At 49.1% G+C, this 18,831-nt stretch overlaps 6 protein-coding genes and 3 non-coding genes across 9 annotated transcripts; 5 read left to right on the forward strand and 4 right to left on the reverse strand.

Moving 5' to 3' along the window:
* Window positions 1–718: 718 nt before the first annotated feature.
* BKA55DRAFT_694134 (uncharacterized protein) lies at window positions 719–1,887 on the reverse strand (the record flags this gene model as incomplete). The annotated part of the gene is made up of 3 exons (XM_046200003.1): window positions 719–1,003; window positions 1,056–1,639; window positions 1,689–1,887. 3 exons carry the CDS (start codon window positions 1,885–1,887, stop codon window positions 719–721), a joined length of 1,068 nt encoding a protein of 355 aa, XP_046045506.1.
* A 2,629-nt stretch (window positions 1,888–4,516) lies between these two features.
* Window positions 4,517–4,601, forward strand: BKA55DRAFT_t233. The gene has a single exon. It is a non-coding gene; the product is annotated as a tRNA-Asn (tRNA).
* Window positions 4,602–5,141: 540 nt separating this feature from the next.
* Window positions 5,142–5,225, forward strand: BKA55DRAFT_t234. The gene has a single exon. It is a non-coding gene; the product is annotated as a tRNA-Asn (tRNA).
* Window positions 5,226–5,635: 410 nt separating this feature from the next.
* Window positions 5,636–7,394, reverse strand: BKA55DRAFT_520188 (cytochrome P450; the record flags this gene model as incomplete). The annotated part of the gene is made up of 2 exons (XM_046188397.1): window positions 5,636–5,841; window positions 5,891–7,394. 2 exons carry the CDS (start codon window positions 7,392–7,394, stop codon window positions 5,636–5,638), a joined length of 1,710 nt encoding a protein of 569 aa, XP_046045507.1.
* A 643-nt stretch (window positions 7,395–8,037) lies between these two features.
* Window positions 8,038–8,109, forward strand: BKA55DRAFT_t235. The gene has a single exon. It is a non-coding gene; the product is annotated as a tRNA-Gln (tRNA).
* A 573-nt stretch (window positions 8,110–8,682) lies between these two features.
* Window positions 8,683–11,308, forward strand: BKA55DRAFT_578038 (P-loop containing nucleoside triphosphate hydrolase protein). The gene is made up of 2 exons (XM_046193656.1): window positions 8,683–11,097; window positions 11,145–11,308. Exons 1-2 carry the CDS (start codon window positions 9,081–9,083, stop codon window positions 11,222–11,224), a joined length of 2,097 nt encoding a protein of 698 aa, XP_046045508.1. The 5' UTR covers window positions 8,683–9,080; the 3' UTR covers window positions 11,225–11,308.
* Window positions 11,309–11,456: 148 nt separating this feature from the next.
* Window positions 11,457–12,091, reverse strand: BKA55DRAFT_694137 (uncharacterized protein; the record flags this gene model as incomplete). Its single annotated transcript, XM_046200004.1, has 2 exons — window positions 11,457–11,815; window positions 11,890–12,091. 2 exons carry the CDS (start codon window positions 12,089–12,091, stop codon window positions 11,457–11,459), a joined length of 561 nt encoding a protein of 186 aa, XP_046045509.1.
* A 3,776-nt stretch (window positions 12,092–15,867) lies between these two features.
* On the forward strand, window positions 15,868–17,574 carry BKA55DRAFT_578044 (uncharacterized protein). Its single transcript, XM_046193657.1, has one exon. It carries the CDS (start codon window positions 16,111–16,113, stop codon window positions 17,392–17,394), a length of 1,284 nt encoding a protein of 427 aa, XP_046045510.1. The 5' UTR covers window positions 15,868–16,110; the 3' UTR covers window positions 17,395–17,574.
* Window positions 17,575–17,734: 160 nt separating this feature from the next.
* BKA55DRAFT_578045 (uncharacterized protein) lies at window positions 17,735–18,205 on the reverse strand. The gene is made up of 2 exons (XM_046193658.1): window positions 18,129–18,205; window positions 17,735–18,057 (listed from the first exon to the last, which is right to left on the reverse strand). The coding sequence occupies exon 2, from the start codon at window positions 17,953–17,955 to the stop codon at window positions 17,776–17,778; it is 180 nt and encodes a 59-aa protein (XP_046045511.1). The 5' UTR covers window positions 17,956–18,057; window positions 18,129–18,205; the 3' UTR covers window positions 17,735–17,775.
* Between the last annotated feature and the right edge of the window lie 626 nt (window positions 18,206–18,831).

Here is an 18,831-nt window from a genome sequence, read left to right on the forward strand (position 1 = left end):
TGATCATCTGAAACTGGAGCAATGTGACGTCTAGTTAATTTTCCACACTTATAAGTGAGAGTCTTGGTTCTGTTGACAGCCATCCTAAGTGACAAAAAGTCTTAGGTAAATTTAGCATAAACTTGGGCAATTTTAGGATGAAATTTGAAGCTCTTAGTTGTTTTTATGTCGCTGAGGCCACCCCAAGTTTCTCAGACCAGTATTGTCACAGCTGGCAGACTCTTTCGGGTACATAATCATACGAAGCACTTTCACCAACACAGCAATATCAGAAGAAAAAGGGTATATTCATAGCGATTGGGTATTTTCCATGACGTTAAGGAATCATCCAGAAACCATCCTCATTAAATGCTCATCTAAGCAAACCAAGGGTATCCATCACCAAAAGAAAAAGCACAAGCTACACCACCCCTGTCCACCACCACTCCCTCGATAGAAGAAGAAAGTAGAATACATACACTAAAATTAAGAAGCGCAATGAGCGATGGCTGTTGTTGTTGTGATGGGTATCAAAGTGCAGTGTTGAAAGCAAAAACGTAGTAGGTCATTCAGTTGAGTTGGGCGAGCAAAGCTGGGGTGTAGCTCTGATGAAGACGAGAAGAGAGCAGTCGAGGCAATGCTTCCGAAATCAAGTAGACCAGGCTAGAACCCGAAACGGGAACCCTCAAGCGTTAGCGCATTGCCTCAATGTGATACGCACGAGGGAAGAACGCCTTGATTAGATGTTCTCCACGACGCGGGCGTTCATGGCCTGTTGGAAACCTGGGTCCTGACCTCCAAAGTCATTTTCGATATCCAGGGCACGACCGCTGGATTCGCCAGTCTGGTTGGCCATGGCCGCGTTGAGAGCGTTACCCATGGTCTGATTGGCAGCAGGCAAGAAGATGACCTTGCTGTTGGCAGACTTGGCCATGGCTTGCATAGCCTCGAGGTATCGGATCTGCATGGCAGGAGCCGAGCTCAGAATATCGGCAGCTTGTCGCATAAGCTTGGCGGATTCGACCTAGGAGTATGTTAGTGCTGTGTGACAAAGTGAATATGATGTAGAATGTTACCTCAGCCTTAGCGGCAATGATTTTGCTCTCACCGATACGCTTGCTCTGGGCAGCCATGGAGAGAGACTCCTGCAGCTCCTGACTGAAGACAATATCCTTGATGAGCATGCTCTCAACCTGAACACCCCATCCAGCGGCAACATCTTCAATGATCTCTCCAATGGACTGAGCAATCTCCTCACGACGCTCGATGACATCCTGAAGAACGCGAGCGCCGACGACGTGTCGGAGAGTGGTCTGGGTGCGCTCCATGAGAGCCTGCTTGACGTTGTTGATACCGAAAGCAGCCTTGTGAGGGGAGACAATGTGGTAGTAGATGACTGAGGTCAAGCGAAGAGTGACGTTGTCCTTGGTCATGCAAATCTGCTCAGGAACCTCTGTGGTCTGAATCTTGACATCGATCTGGATGAGTCTCTCGCTGAGAGGGTTGATGTTGACCAGACCAGGATCGACGGCCTTGTAGAACTTTCCGAACTTTGTAACGAGACCGACGTTGCCCTGGTTGACCTCCTTGAAGGGGTTAGGGCAGATGATGCAGCAGGGAATGGCACCCATGGTTCCCACGATGGTTCCAAGAGCGTTCACTGAGAGTGTTAATTAAGACGCTAATATCATGCATTTCTTGTTACTTACTCATCGAGCCATACCAGCCCTTGGGGTTGGCATCGTTCTCAACAACGGTCGCATAACTGCGCTGGAGATCCTCCTTCTTGGGAGGCTCAACTGCCATCTTGTGCTGTGCCATGAAGCCCCCGTTGCCCTCCATCGCAGGAGCCTTGGGGTTTGCGGAAGAGCTTCCGCCGCCGTTGATCATGCCCTCAGTGGACGACATTGTGAAGTGTTTTTGTGTTGTGATGATTCGAGAAGTGGTTTGCTTGGAGGCTCTTTGATGTTGATCAAAGTAGTTGCGAGATACTCGATGATCAATGTTATTAAGTGATGGAGTGTCAGTGACAAGATGCAAATGTTTCACGTTTGAGGTGGGGAGAGGGTGTTATTTAATGTCGTCGGGCAGGTCCAACCCACCCTCAGCTCAGCTCATACATCCTTCAAAGAGCTACGACCTAACGCCAAGTCCATGAGGTGACGTCGACCCCATTGGAAGTCGCACCCGACACAACCCAAGCTTCGTGCAGTGCAGGTGCACGGAGCCTGGAACCCTGAGCTGCACCAGACAGGTGCTGCAGCACAGGTGACACGGGGAAAGAGCGATCTACTTTCCACAATGTGGAGCCCGCGTGGCATGCATCCCCTTGGCGGTGATTTATGATTCGTTTACGTGATCTTACCGAAAGGGACTTGTGGGGCGCAAGGCTTGGAGGTGCCGCTAGGCTCCTGCATGAGAAAGGGCTCTTGATTTCGTCGCGGGAATACGACAAACGCGATGCGATATGGGACGAGGCATTATCAAATCAGGAAATGACAATCACAAGCCATTTGAGCGTTTAACCTGAACTCTAACCATTGAGGGTTCGTCAGTGTCGATATTTGCTTACTCAATTGAACGATGGGAATAAGACACGTTTGCTCAAATCCATGATATGGCCAAGACTTTTGGTAAGCTCTCGGCTTTGGTGAACCCGGTAACGATGTGCGTTGGCCAAGCATTACTCGAATGACATATATGGTAATATCTTTTGTTTCTGCCTCACAGGGCGATGTGTTCTCACATCAATGTTGTTGAACCGCAGTCCATTCTCGGAGATAGCTTCAACAAGACGAGAGACTAACCCCAGGGCCAGAGGCAAATAGTGCAGATCCCTGAATCTACTCCGCCTCTTTAAGGATAACGGCCACGATAGTTTGGCTAACAGTTGTCATTACGCCCGGCTGTTGTTGGTTTCCATGACCGCTGGACTTTTTCACCCACGGAGACTCGGCAGAGCTACTGGCCGACTCTGGCCAATCATATCATGATCGCAAGGCCAGAAGAGGATAACTCGAGCGGTGTTGGACGTGTAATGTCATTGGATGAGGGACGTGTGATCAGTTGCACTGCCTCTTGGAATTGTTAAGTCAATGTCCATGTCCACTTGTCTGTCATTGTTGGTTACTCTTCGGCTTGGCGATGCCGGAATGACATTTGCTGTATCTGGAAATGGCCGGAAGCGAGAAGCCGTAGCTTAAGCTGTTGGATGGGGATAGAATTCTAGAATGATTCCCGGCGCTAACATCTCGTGTTGTCGACATCCAATATCTCCAGGTGTCGCCCAGCGGTGACTTGATCACTCGCCACTTAAGATATCCCTCGTGTAAGTCGGGCAAGCCTGGGAGCTAGGTATGGATACTTTCATGACGAGTTTATGCATTCCATGTTTGAGCTGGTCTTCTTAGCTCCATGCCATATGATGATGCCCCCAAAGGTTATGATAATATGCTCATATGTTACCAAGGACACGGCACCTAGCTGGCTGTGCCTCTTGTCGTGCACCGTCTACCTGGCGCTTGGGTAAGACCCAGGTCTTCAATTGTTGGCCTTCAACTGTTGGTCCTAAACAACTGAGCCTCAGAACAAGCTCAACTCCACAAGGCAGACCGCTAATCTCTGTCTCCATCTCACCACCTGATAAACATGGATAACTGTTAGTACAACAACTGTTAAGTTAATTGCTGAGCCTCAACACAGCCCGGGAATGTAATTGCTTAGTTTGATCCTTTACCGGGTCCGGCTCCGAAGATCTCGGCCCCGTTTTTGATGCCTGGCCGATCACGTACTCAACCCCGGCCGTAGGTAGGATCGCCGCATGACGATATTGTCTTGAAGTTTCCCCAGATAAACAACATGCAGGAATGAAAAGATCCACTGTTAATTTTGTAGAAAACTGCCAATTTTTTGAGATTGCCCCTTTCTCTTTGCATAGCCACTTCTAGACTGTGAAGGATGGTTGTTGGTTTCGAGGAAGGAATCATGTCAGCAGTAGAAGTTTCAAATTGATATTGGATAGCAAGGCTCAGTCTTCATAGCCATTGACGATGCTGGTTTCGGCAATGACCGATATGATGATATGAGTTTGCCCCCAGAACTTGGGGGCCATGATACAGGGTAATCTTCTCCAACCTCCAGCCAGATGTGTTTATACATGGAGACTGGGTCATTGGCTTTGGTATTGAACCAATTGGTGATAAAATAAGACATTTAGGAGAAGGGAACCTCCTTTTTCTTGATTTATAGATAATGTCGTTGTACTAATTCTCATCGCAGGGTGAACTGCACACGTCCGCTGAACTAATATGACAAACAACAAGGCTAACAAACTCACTCACAGCCATGAACAATCTGACGCTAGCAATTCATTATACAAATATAAGCCCAACATCCAAAGCGATTCAAAACTTAGCCACATCTACTATTCCTTTGACTAAACTGGTGACCGGAATTCCGCTTCACAGACTTGCGAAAGAGCTGGGCAAGGATTGAGGAACACCATTACAGCCATGTCCTTCAACAACAGCACAACCTGTCCCCTGTGGCTTAGTTGGCTAAAGCGTCCGACTGTTATTGAATAGACAATCGGGAGATCGGAAGTTCGAGCCTTCCCGGGGGAGTTATCTTTTGCCAATTCTATCATTTTTGATGTTCAATATTGTCAAGATCGATGTATTTTTAAGTCTGTGGAGCTTGAGTTGCCGTTGAGTTGATGTTCGAGGTCGATTGACTTTTGGCTTGTGTCACTAAGGATCTTGGGGGAGGATCCTGTCTTTCTTTTGAACTACTCAACTGTTCTCGCTCACAGACCTGAGACCACTGTTGAATGACATGTTGGAATACTTTGACTTGCCTCTTTGCGTCTTCAACCGTACAAAATGTCTACTGGACACTTTTTTGCTTCTTTCGTCTGGCATTGTCTAATCCATGGACTGTAGAGTTCCCTCTGAGCTAACATAACCAAAACCGGACTGGATGATGTTGCATCTGCCTCTGTTCGCTTCACCACCGTTTCTCCACAAACTCAACTCAACTCATACTGTAGCTAACTATCCTCTCAAACTCTCGATCTCTGACATCTTCCGTCTCAACTGTCGTGAAACTGCAACCATCGCCAACATAGCACCCGATTCCGTGGCGGCCATCATCAAATCAGCTCATCCCCTGTGGCTTAGTTGGCTAAAGCGTCCGACTGTTACTTGCAGACAATCGGGAGATCGGAAGTTCGAGCCTTCCCGGGGGAGATACGCTCCTGAGATCATCTTTTTGGTGTTGTGGGTAATTTTTGCGCTGGAGAAGACACTGCGCCCCACTAGGGCTCACATATGAGCTGGGATCTGAAACAGGTTGTAATGGCATCGATGAGTGATGAGGCTCCGTGAAGATAAAAACGATCGTGCATGTATATTGTCGAGTCAAGAATGGTTAGCTGAAGTGGTAAGTTTCAATAACCTGAGACGACTTGGTTGCAATGGAGGAATGGAAGATGTGCTGATCATTTTGGGAATGCATGTTCAGTCATGGGAACTCTTCACATAACTAGCAGCAACCTGCCGAATTTTGGTGTATGCCGAACAATCTATTATCATAAATTCCTCTCTGTCCCTGTGTTGCCAACATGACGGTGCAGCTCGGGGAGTGGACAACATGCCACTCATTGAGGTTGCGGCGATCTTCGCCTCACCCATAATCTAACAGACCTCCATGGCTGTGCCGAAGCAACTCCCTTGACTATCGAAGGCGACGGCCATCTTTCACTTCCCGCGGGTTCGAGCTCGTAAAGGGTGATAAATACTGAGATGTACATGAGTACTTTTCTCAACGTGAACTCCGAATCATCGCACATCGTCAATGTTCCATCTAGAGATGTTAGTTAGTCCTCGATTGCCATGTGAGACGACAAACATACCTGATGCTCGGACTGTATATGGGTCAACCTTCTGTGTCTTGACACCCTTCTTATCCACTGTATCTTCAAGATATCGTCCAACTTGCCAGACCTTGGCATCTGTGAAGCTTCTGGGATCAGAATGATGAAGGTCATTCACAATATGTGCGAAGGTTCCCTTCTTCAGAACAAAACTGTCTTCCTTGTCTTTGAGTATTACATCCTCCTTCAGATACCTCGCCGACCACCCTCCACCGTATAATCGCAATGTCTCGAGGTACACTCCCTGAAGCAAGGGACATTTAGTAAGAAGACCCTCCAAGTCGAGTTTCTCAACCTGAGGAGGAATCCAGACAGCGCCTCCGAAATCGTTCTTAGGTTGGACGATCTTAACGTATGGTATGATTTGTTCGCGGATTTGAGATAGAAGAACAGGGTCTTGGTATAATTCGAACAGAGACCACGAGATGAGCGATGTAGAGTTGACAGTAGTCGCCCAAAGAAGAGCAACATCAAACGCAGCGCGAACATCAATAGATAGACCATGCTTTCGGTAGACTTCCGTCCTGGCACGTACAAGAGGACTTATAGTGTGAAAGTCCTGCCATTTCGTTGCCGGTTCTTCATCACTAAGAAACTTGTCTAACTCGGTGTGATACTCCCGCATGAATGTGAGTAGCCTTCCAAGAGCGATTCTGGCGCGTTGAGAACTTGGGAAAGGCGCCCAGACGGGAACACCCATTGCGAGTGAGTGGAAAGCATCATTGAAGATCCACAGATGAGGCCAGATATCGGGATAGATCTCGACGAAGTCCGTGCCAAAGACCGAGATAGTGGCAGTTCTCGCGATGAAAGTCTTCATTAGTTCGAAGAAATCCACAGCCATGATCTTCTCGTCTCCTGTATCCTCCAAAAGTTCTGCATTGGCGAGACGTTCCCAGTCCATCTGATCAGTGGGATAGCTGTTGAAGGAGATTGCATCAGCAGCATTATCGTCAAGATCCCGAAGGGTAGACTTGGCGAGGGCATCGAGATGGGAACCGCTCAGATACTCCTTGGTAACTTGATAGACCTCAGGAGCAGCTTCATCATAAGCAGCAAGATCCTTCTTCGAGAGGCCAAAATTGGTCATCATAATCCGTCTCGCAACATACTCCTTATCAGCAATAGATTGCGGTTGCTCAAGAAGACGAGAAGCTAGCGAGGGTCGAAAAACAAAAGAGTGAATACTCTGGAATAACCGGATTGAAAAGACACCCTGGACGTATCGATTTCTGAAGCGCGTCAAAGCTGCGGAAGGACTAAGGAAAATACGCGGAGCATGACCGAACAAAGGCACCCAGAAGGGTGCAAGAGGAGGTGTTTTTGATCTATCTTTTCGAGAAGAAGATGAACTGCCTGTAAAGAGTCTTGTTGTGATGAAGAGGATTATGGTTGTGAAGAGGATAGCTTGTAGGGGATATCGTTGGGCGTGTGGGATGATGGTCTCATTGAGGCGGTCCCGAAGAGCCTCGAGACTGTCCATGTTGAGATGAGATCAGTAAATACTGAAGTGTTTCAACATGGATGATGAAGGAATAGATAATTTGGTGAAGCTGAGGCGATCTGTTTTTTGCTGCTGAAGATGCAAACTTGAGAGCTCCTGGATGGATCAGACCCGCCCGTGCTGACTGGCGTTGCTCAGCCGTGAGTTGTAGGGGGGGCTGTGCACTGTAGTCAGAGTGTTACAGTGGTAGGTGTACCGCATCTCAGTCAACATCATTGAGTAGAAATCCCATGACTCTTGAATGCAATAAATTTAGTTAGTGACTTTATATTAACCTTAGAAATACCTACTGAGGTTCTATCATTGTTACCAATCTCCTTCCTCGTCCGGACGCTTCTGTCATGACCTCAGTGCTATTGACTGAACTTGTACTGTCACACCAGGCATATAAGCAGAGGGCCAGGGATCATCTCGCATATAAGCCAACGCAGAAGAACAGATAGGCAGACAAGCAGAGAACATAGCTAAACACACTAGCAAATAATTGACATATTTGTGAGACTATTCCATGTGCCAGTCTGTCACGACTGTGGTCAACCAAGTGGGTATCAATGTGTCACAACTTCAAAAATTCAGCACCATAATACGCTATACTGGTACATGTTCTCCAACAATTAGATCTGGTTTCGTGGTCTAACGGTTATGACTGCGGATTCTGATTCCGCCAGCGAGGGTTCGACTCCCTCCGAGACCTTCCTTTTGCTCTTTTGTTGTCTTGAATCAATATTTTTTGTCGTTGGTGTAAGTGATATCTTATAACTCAAGAATGATGAAGTACGTACTTCCTCCGATGTGTGGTTGGGGGTAGGGCTGCGAGTGTTTCAGTACCTTAGTCCTGGGTAAAAGATGCAATTGAGCTGTCCGCTTGATCTGGTAGGAGACGACGGCTTTTTCCAAGGGTCCTAATGACACTCTACACGACATGGGCGTGCGACAGGAAAAGACGAAATCCCTTTTTGCCATTCATGCTAAGGTCATGAAATCGGAGTCTCAGCCCTATGATGATGCTCCTGACATGCCTGAGCAAGAAGCGCTGCTGGCTTGACTTACAGAGTTACGCCAAAGAGAGGCACAAATCCAAACCCTTTCTAGCAGTAATATCGGGTAATTCATGCTTGACCTGAAGGGGTTGGCGACGTTTCTCCTGGATATTGCGCCATGTTCTATCAATTACATGATTTCGGAAGCTGAAGTGTAAGTCAAGTGTCGACCGTTTGTACTTGATCGTTTGTACAGAAAAACAATCCAATTCCACTGAGAAACGAACTTACAAATCCGAACTATATTTAAAAGACCTCTACTAAACAATTGCATATAATTCTCTGTCCTACAAGTCCATTTCCATTCCTGGACATCATTGGGTTGGCGCTCCGATGATCGGCTGCCTCAGGCCCCAACCGGTTGCATCATCCGTCTGAATCTGGCAACTTACTCTTATGTGAGCTCCATCAAGTGCTTATAACAAAAAAAAACCTCTCTCCCTTTGATAAATAGAACGGACACCTCTTTGGCCAAGGTAAACTAGCTACCGGATCGCAGCCAAGGTTCCTGGCAGCTCCGGTACCTTGTTGTCTCGTGCCTCTTATCGACGCGCTATCACGCTACCCCCGCCATAAACCACCAGACACATCCCATGATGAGCTCGAATTGAGCCGAATAGTCACTATGATACCTCAATTACTCCTCCGGTCGTCGAGGACATGTCCTCGGGGAAGTCTGGCACTTTATCGACTGTCTTCAGTGTCTCCACGACCGGGTTTGACGCAGACTTTCTGGACATGTGCCCCGCGTCGCGAACGAGCACCCACAGATTCGAAAACCAAAACCACGACGAAACCTACGGCCGTGTTTCCTGCGCAGAAACAACCGACGAAACAAAATGATCCTCTTGCGACGGTTGACAAATCTGCGACTGAGCAGCGTAAGGCGGATTGGGCTATCATGAAAGAGATGACTCGGTACCTGTGGCCCAAGGATGACTGGGGTACAAAGCTGCGAGTCGGTCTTGCTGTGTCGTTATTGATTGGCGCAAAGGTTCTCAACGTGCAAGTGCCCTTTTACTTTAAAAGCATTGTCGATTCAATGAATATCGATATTGCTGCTGTGGGAGGTACTGCGACGACAGTTGCTGGGGCCATGATCCTTGCATACGGCGCATCTCGTATAGGCGCAACGGTATTCCAGGAATTGCGAAACGCCGTGTTTGCATCTGTTGCGCAGAATGCTATCCGAAGGGTGGCATGTAATGTATTCGATCATCTGCTGCGTCTCGACCTGACGTTCCATCTGTCTAAACAGACTGGTGGTTTAACAAGAGCTCTAGATCGCGGTACCAAGGGAATCAGCTTCATTCTGTCCAGTATGGTCTTTCATATCATGCCGACCGCTCTTGAGATCAGCATGGTTTGTGGAATTCTCACTTACAACTATGGCGCAAAGTTCGCAGCTCTCACTGTTTTGACAATGGTCAGCTACACGGCCTTCACCATCTGGACGACAGCCTGGCGGACAAAATTCCGAAGACAGGCGAATGCTGCTGATAACAAGGCTTCCACTGTGGCAGTGGACTCACTCATCAACTATGAGGCTGTCAAGTACTTCAACAACGAGAAATTTGAGGTTGCGCGGTATGATAAGGCTCTTCAGCAGTATGAGAAGAACTCTATCAAGGTTGCGACATCTCTGGCTTTCCTGAACAGTGGACAGAACATCATCTTCTCTTCGGCACTTACAGGCATGATGTACCTTGCCGCTAACGGTGTGGCTGAGGGTACTTTGACCGTTGGTGACTTGGTCATGGTGAACCAGCTTGTCTTCCAGCTTTCCGTTCCTCTCAACTTCCTTGGATCCGTCTACCGTGAGCTCCGACAGTCTCTCTTGGATATGGAGACTCTATTCAACCTCCAAAAGGTCAATGCCAACATCAAGGAGAAGCCTGATGCGAAGCCCCTGGTCCTTTCAAAGGGTGGTGAGATCAAGTTCGAGAATGTCGACTTTGCGTACCACCCTAACCGCCCTATCCTGCGAAACTTGTCGTTGACTATCCCCGCTGGAAAGAAGGTCGCGGTTGTCGGCCCCAGCGGCTGCGGAAAGTCCACTCTTCTACGTCTTTTGTTCCGATCTTATGATGTTCAGGGTGGACGAATATTGATTGATGACCAGGATGTTCGAGATGTGAACCTCGAGTCTCTTCGCCGCTCCATTGGTGTTGTTCCTCAGGATACCCCCTTGTTCAACGACACTGTCGAGCACAACATCCGCTATGGCTCCATCAACGCGACACATGATGAGGTTGTTGCGGTCGCCAAGCGCGCTCACGTTCACAACACCATCCAGTCTTTCCCTGAAGGATACGACACCAAAGTTGGTGAGCGAGGTCTTATGATCTCTGGCGGGGAGAAGCAGCGCCTTGCTGTCAGTCGTCTTCTCCTCAAGGACCCTCCTCTGCTCTTCTTCGACGAGGCAACAAGTGCCCTGGATACCCATACTGAGCAGGCTCTCATGATGAACATCAACGGCATCCTTAGAGAAAAGGGTCGAACAAGTGTTTTCGTGGCTCATCGTCTGCGAACTATCTTTGACTCGGATCTTATCATTGTCCTCAAGGAGGGACAAGTGGCGGAGATGGGCACCCATCGGGAATTGATCGATCGGGATGGCGTCTACGCCGAATTGTGGAGTGGTAAGTTGAATGATTCGAGTGAAATTCGTTTGCTAACAATGTCGCAGCCCAGGAGACAAGATTCCAGGAGGATGGAAATGAAAAGGACGAGGCCGAGGAGGAGAACAATGGTCAGAAGAAGAACTAAACATATGACGCCTCTAGAAGGCACACGCCTTGATCAGCTGCTGACAAGGTGTAAAATGAATACAGCTCAAACTTATCGCAAAGAACCACTGACTTGATGTAAATGATATGATCGACTGAGAGGGATATGCTCTGTCGGACTTGGGCATGCGATGATGAGTAGTTGCCGACTGCATTGGTGGCGGGTAGGGTACTCTTGAAGTATAACCAACTTGACCGCCGCCTTGAAGAAATCACCTTGGGCGACGCCCATGTCGAGAGTGGTTCCGGCGCTCAGCGTAAGCTCGTCGATGAGCGGGCCAAGAAGGGTCACACCCAAGCTCGAGCTTGTCCCATCCTTCACCCGTCTCGCCTGGCTGTTGGAGACCTCCTTTAAGCCAACCAAGACTACTAGACTTCGGACCGCTCAGTATATGTCCCACACTGTCCTCGTTCAACCCTCCCCAGGCCACTACGCGAGCGCCGTAGGCCTGGGCCTCGTGGATAGCAACGAAGACGAGGACCAAGTCCTTCTGGAAGCAATGCCGCCGGCCTTCGTCTCTTCTGTCCGTTCGTTGACCAAATTCGAGTTTGAGGTAAGCCGTGGCCGGTCCTATTGGACCTTGAAGAGGAATAAGACCACTTGTCAATAAAATCCCAGCCTGTTGGGAGACAATACTTTGGTACCAATTCTTCCGGAGACGATTTTGCAGTAAAACAATGTCCGTACCGCGGGGACGGGATTCTTTGATACATTTTTACTGGGCCTCGCAGGTGTGGTATCTCTCGCCCGTAAGTTCGTTTTGACTTCCTGGACTTGATCGATTAGGGAACGGAGGAGCATTGGTCGGGCTTGTAGTGGCTTTTTCGGCGTTCGTATCGATGACATTTAGACGTGCTGTTAAGATACAAGTTAACTCAGAAACGGCCACGGGGTTTTACGTCAGGATATAAAGTAACCCAAGTGTGTTGAGACAAGCAGAGGATCATTGCTGCCAAGTTTCGCAGGGGCGCATGTATTACAATGGACCGGAAGAGGGCAAAGCTACTCGCTCAAAAGATATGAGCCAGGTATCGTAGTTCAAGCTTTCTTCTGCTCAGAAAGGGGCTTACTAACCAAAAAGGTCGGACAGAGTGGCCATCGGCTATGTTTGAGTGTTGGTCACTGGAAGTCTGTAGTCTGCGCGCGATCGTTTACGCAAAGCCTCAGCATTAATTGCTGTACAATGCACCTGGCGGTGAGCCAATGTCCTGCCATGCTCAACATGAGTCGTTGGAAAGGATCGTTAACTTGGTATATCGGGTGGAAGGGGGGGTGCAGTTTCGTCGTGGAAGTAGTCCCGATTTCATGACTATCTCTTCGTCAGCATTACCTGCGTGCACGACATCGTGATGATGGGGCTTGACTTACCAAAGCAAATGGATCGACACATTCAAGTAAACTCCCGTGAAGCTGAAATGCAAGCTTGTGGCCAGTAAAAGCAACACCGACGATTGTAATAACCCAGGTGCTCCTTGGATCTGAGGGTTTCACATTGAAGCTGCGCACTGAGATGTCAACACCTTCCCAGACTCGATCCCATGAGCGTATCATTCGTATTGTATGGTGCTTTTGTTTGTTCGTAACTGAATGCCAACCATCACCGAGTATCGGAACACGACAAGGTCAAGACATGTCCGGGGGCAGGTTGGCGGAAGCGACACTTGCTCGCCCCATTGAAGTGCTCTAGGGATATTGGACATATAAACCTTAGCCTCATGTACCGTACATGGCTGATCGAATTCAACTTGTCGGAATAGATCGGCTTCGGGTGGATAGAGGAGACTCCCTGAAGCTTCGACAAGCGTCTAGAAAAGGTCCAATGGAAGACACAACAGTCCTGGGGTCCGGCAGAGGTTACGCGGTACGACTCAACGATGTAAATGCCTTCAACTGCGCCAAAATTCATTATCTTTGCCACAAGATACCCATCGACGAAGCGCATCCGATAGGTGATTCACTTACAGCCCTGCTTTCCTGCGGTTGATCACTTCATCCATGGCCCACCCGAATTGCAATATCCAATTCTTGAGCTGAGCCTGTAGATTATGAAGCCGTTTTGTCGAAACCAGATGTGTTGTCTCTGGTCGGCCTTTGCGCTGCTAGAGTCGTGACGATATTCCGATATGAGCCAGTGGTGGGAGAGCTTAGAACGCCTGTGATCGCCTCGCCGTTCCCCATTATATTGTTGTGACCCCCCAGCTAGGTCCCTGGCAAGACTTATTTGACAGGAGTCGCCGGCGAGTGGTCGAGACGACATGAATATTGGCCCTCGTTCTTAGTCGAGAAAAGTGGCTCCCTAGGGAGCAAGAAAACCTCTGACCTTGAACTCAGGTGCCAAAAAAAAGTTGTCTCAAGGCCCATATGGTTATACTAAATTTACCTAAGTCTCTTTGCCGTTTAGGATAAAGGTCGTAAGTGCTCTTGCCTCCCTAGGGGCTCGACGTACGGGGAAGCATAATGGGTTCTTGCTGTAGATACCTTTGCAGTATAACGTTCGCGACTCATCCTATATGTGGATAACTATTAGTGACAATCGCACTATGTGGCCTTCGGGCACTCACAGGAGATCGTTTCGTTATCTTTCCGCCGTAGTGTTGGCGTCAGTTTGACCCCATTTGTATTCGCAACATCAGCTGGGACAGTTCCGTGCGCCTTATACTGAGTCGCTGGCTAAAGTAAAGGCCGGGTCTCGTTCCACTCCGCTTGCATGCCAGGTATAGACTGAGGGGGTTTCCAAAAGGCCCATAGACCAACCTTAGGATAAACCACTTCTAGAGTAGTCTCGTGATGCCCGGGTTCGTTCGAGCTCGAGCCAAGTCTTCGCCTTGACCTGAGATTGAATCAGTGCTATGTCCGGGGCCCATTTTCGACCCAATTCGGCTCATGGGCTGTTGGCTCGGGTGTAAACATACTGTGTCGTGGACCGAATAGGCCAGCGGTCTTCCTCCTGAGGGTCAGCCGTCACTGAGCCACCACTTCGGAAATGGGATCTTGGTCAGGGGGTAGCGCTACAGGTGTTAGTCCTACTTTGAGACAGGAGAGTGGCACTCACCATGAAACTATCGTTATTGAGCCGTGCTCGACTTCCCAGTGTGTTATTTTAACACTACGCCCCTAATAGAGACCAGGAATCGGCCCCCCCTCGAGTTGAGGACGGGCAACAGGAACTCGACCTTCACATCCCGTGGGAGGCACTCAGCTCCAGGTGTCAGATTTGCCTCCTAACTTAAACCATGGCGAGCTGGCGGGCAGGTGGAGGCGGCGCTCTTTTGACTGACGGCCGTCTGTCGAGTGATCTTCCGTAGCGTGTCTCAGCGGAACGCAATGTGTGGCATAAGGAAGGGTTGTTCAGAATTGGGTTGCAGAGAGATGTCGAATGCCTTGGGTGTCAAATCTCTGGTAGCGCCGTTGTAGCTTGCTTCTTCTCGTGGTGATGGGGGCTTCAATGGATATGCTGTTCTCGACGTGATACCAGTCAGCATGCTATTCCTTGCGGCAGAACTTCACGGATAAGGACGAGGCTTCAATCACCATTCCAGCGAGTGTATTAGGAACTGTTCGTAGTATTGGCTGCGTGTGTGTGTGCTGAGCAAGCGTAAGCTACTAACCTCTGGGTCGGTGGCATCTTTTGACCTCTTCTGTGTCTCAGGGGGAGACACCGTCGCCGCGCTTGACGTCCTTCTGATGGCAGTTCATCGGTTTATACTCAAGGGTCAGTCAAAGAAGCTCTCAAAGTCTTCGGGTGATTGTGACGAAGGTCGTACCTTGACACGGCCCAGAGCAAGTCAATGACCAAGGCGCCGCATTGCGTACCGCTCCCCAGTGGCTCGTAGATCTTTGGCTCGAAAATGATCCCACATTGAGGCGTATTCTCATTCGGTTAATCCATTTCTGTGACGATCTAGGATAGCGCTTGGTATCCGAGGAGACAGCGAAGCTGAATACTGGAAAACACGAGCAGCCGAGGCTGGAGGAGGATAGCGAGGTGATTCCTGAGATTCGGATGATGATTAAAAGAACAGGCAACAAACCAGGGAAGGTCGGATTCCATATGAGACGTATTATGATAGCTTTCGGTGACTTTCATTGAAGATATTGATTGTTGTTGGAGTTGGTCTGTGACGCTGGACATAAAATTGATCTTTGGCCCATGTTCAAGTGCGCAACTTTCGTTCTCAAAGCCAAAATTCTGAACAAGGGTAATTATTCAGATTCAAAAACACACATTACAGTACTGAAATGACATTTACAAGGCATGGAATAAAGTGAGAACTTATTTTCGCCGTCTTCTGAGGCCCTCATCCGGTTATATCGTAGTTACTAAGATAATTCGCAGATGGTGCAGGGTAGCCCTCATTCCACCTCTTGGAACTTTGAACTTCGCATCTGAGCAACGTCGCACATGATCGCAAAACTGGTAAAATTGCAAAAGTAGAACCAAGCCGTGCCATTGAATTGCTACTAGTACCACTGAAATAGAAGAGCACCTCCCGGAATATTAAAACCGGGTGAATGGAACTCATCAATCTGCAATGTAGTGATTGACCCCTCACAAGGAAGCGGTGGACATTAGAACTCGAACACAGGGATCGACACCAGCCGATGAGACATAAGCTTGACCATAGCCATGACACCTCGCTCTCACATTACTTATGATGAATGGGCTATATGGCTGAAGGCGGCATAAGTGGAATATTCAGTTTCTACCATTGCCTTCATCTTCTTCAAGCGCCGCCAAGCCCTCAATCTGCCTGTACACAGTAGTGTGCGGATTTTATATGCAGCCCACTTAGATCATCCATGCAACCTCACATAAAGAACACCTCACCTCACACCCAACCCATTATCACCCTCACGAACCCAACATGAAGGTCCTCCTCCACTCTCACTTTCCAGCCGGCCATGCCTACCCAATGCAAGCCGTAGCCCAAGCCCTCATCCGCCGCGGCCACCAAGTCACATGGCTCACCAGCGCCTCAAACGAAGCCCGCGTCCTCGCCGTAGGCGCAACATTCGTCCCAACCAGTGCCATAGCCATCATCGACGAACCCCTAATCGCCGCTAATGAAACCGGGATTCTCGACAAGGAGTATTCGCGGCTTCAGATTAGGCTTCTTGCGCAGGTAACTGATTACCGTCGGGTGTTGAGGGACTTTAAAGCAGATGCTCTGCTCGTCGATGTCATGCCGTATGGAGCGAGGGCTTTGTGTGAACTTGGTGAAGTTCCGGTTTATGCGACTCTGGGGGTTATTCCGATGTACATGGCGAGTTGGGGAGCGCCGCAGGCTGTTTCGGGGGAGGGTCCGGCGATATCGTGGATTGGATTGATCTGGAATCATATTCTTCATCTTGTTAGCCAGTGGATTCTTCTGCCTTTGCTTTTGAGGCCAATCATAAATGCCCAGAGGAGGGAATTGGGCTTGAAGAACTTACCGTACGGGGAGCCGATTGAGTCTTTTACTTACAGCCCCTATCTTCACATTCAGGCGTCGTCGCCGTCGCTGGAGTTCAAGTTACTACCAAAGCCACCGCAACAGCGAGAACATACCAAGTTCGTTGGACCGGTTGTTACGCAAGTACCGACCAGTCTTGCCCAGCTACCCCCTGAGTGGGATGAGATCGTTGCGCATCCCCGTGTTGTTGGCATTACCCAAGGCACACTCGCCATGGACCCAACATCGTTGATCATACCGGCCATCGAGGCGCTCTCTGATAATCCAGATCTTCTTCTTGTAGTAGCTTCACCACATGTAGAAGAGATCACATCGAGGATAGGGGAGCCCCCAAACGTGCGATTCATCAGATGGATCCCCTACCATCTTTTCCTCCCACAACTCTGTCTTCTCATCACCAACGGCGGGTATGGCAGTATAACACAGGCGCTGTCACATAAAGTGCCTCTGATCTGCGCCGGGCAAACCGAAGATAAGAAGGACACGGCGGCGCGGGTTAGTTGGGCTAGAGCGGGCATCGACTTGAAGACGGATAACCCTTCAATGGAACAGGTTCGAAGTGCGGCGAGGACAATACTGGATGACCCAGGATTCGTAGAGAGGGCGGGGCGTCTGGGCGACGAACTCAATGAACTTGGGGGCGCGGAGCGAGCTTCGGAGCTTTTGGAAGAATTGGTAGAGTCTAGAGCAAGATAAACATCAGCGGTTGTTATCTATAGGACTTGGAATAGGGAAAAGATGCCAATACCGACGAGTGGCAGATGGATAGACTGGGGCAAAGCGGCACGAAGGAAGCACGATCACGAGTACATCAAAAGATTTAGAACGAGATTCGATTCATTGCTAGAGCCTAATAATCCACCAGTCCGGTTCCATAAATCCGCCGCCGCCGCCGATGATGATGATGATAATACCTTTTTTTACAGGGTGACACTCCTGTGATTCAGATTCTTGAAATGGTCAGTAAATGATGATAACTTGAGACGAGGCACTCCAAGCTTCGATGTGACTTACCGTAAACATTTCAAAAATGGCTCGTAGAGATCGTACTCGAGATCCCGACTTGGGTAGTGGTGCTTAGAAGTCCCAAACGTCTTCGTGACGAGGCCAAGCGAACGCCAGGGGCCAGCGGCGGACGACCATAGGCCATCCGTAGGCTCTGAAGATCAGAATGATGATGAGGATAGCGACCCATTCCTGGAGGTTGATTCGGAGGGTGCCGCCATTAGGCAGGGGAATGTTAATGACGATGACCATGATGGGCAGTCCGTGGAATCAACGGAGGCTTGAACAGCGTCTTGCTGTAGACGAAGAAGAAGTGCTTGAAGTGCAGAGTGAAGAGGGGAAAGCTTGGAAGAACTGAGCAGGAACGGCGAGGTCAATGTTTACTGTTCACTTGTTCAGGGGATGAAGAACATAAAAGCACATACCAGAACAAATGTTCAAATGAAAGCCGTTGTTGAAAAATTGTGGTCGGAACACGGAAATGAACAACGTGAAAGTGTTATGCGGTGGTTGTGTTGAAGGTAGAAAAGAGCAGGAGGGGAAGAAATGGGAGTGTTACCTTGGCCTTAGTGGGAGGAGCGGGAGTGCGAAGGCGGGCGCCCTCTGAAGTACCAGCGGGAGAGATAGCGGCACAAGACCTACGAGACAGAAGACCTTGAAGTGCGAAGAAAGACGACAGATGGGTTTTACGACTTGGCGAGACGATTCGACCACGAGTATAATGTGTTTTTCGACATCACGGACGAGCTACGACGATACTGCACTCGAGTGCATCCTTCGATACGATCCCCAGTACCAATGCTGGATGAAGCAAGACGATTTTACCCTCGAATGGCGTGAAATCTGCATAAGACAGCCCTCAATATAATGTATCCTTCTTATCCCATCTTGCATCCCCAGTGTGGTGGTTTGGCCGTGATGTGACTGTCGAGCTGCAACGATCCCGCATCCGAGTGTTGTCTTCAACACGATCTCCAAGCCCAACAAAAGATGAAGCAAGGCGATTTCGTCCTCATGTAGCGTGCAACATCCATAAGATCATCGCCCTCCTAATAAATACCTTGCGTCTCATCCCGTGCCGTCCATGTGGTGGTTTTGCTACGATGCCACTGGCGAACCACGATGCGG

This window comes from Fusarium redolens (assembly GCF_020744475.1).
Source record: "Fusarium redolens strain MPI-CAGE-AT-0023 chromosome Unknown BKA55scaffold_15, whole genome shotgun sequence".
Taxonomy (NCBI): Eukaryota; Fungi; Ascomycota; class Sordariomycetes; order Hypocreales; family Nectriaceae; genus Fusarium; species Fusarium redolens.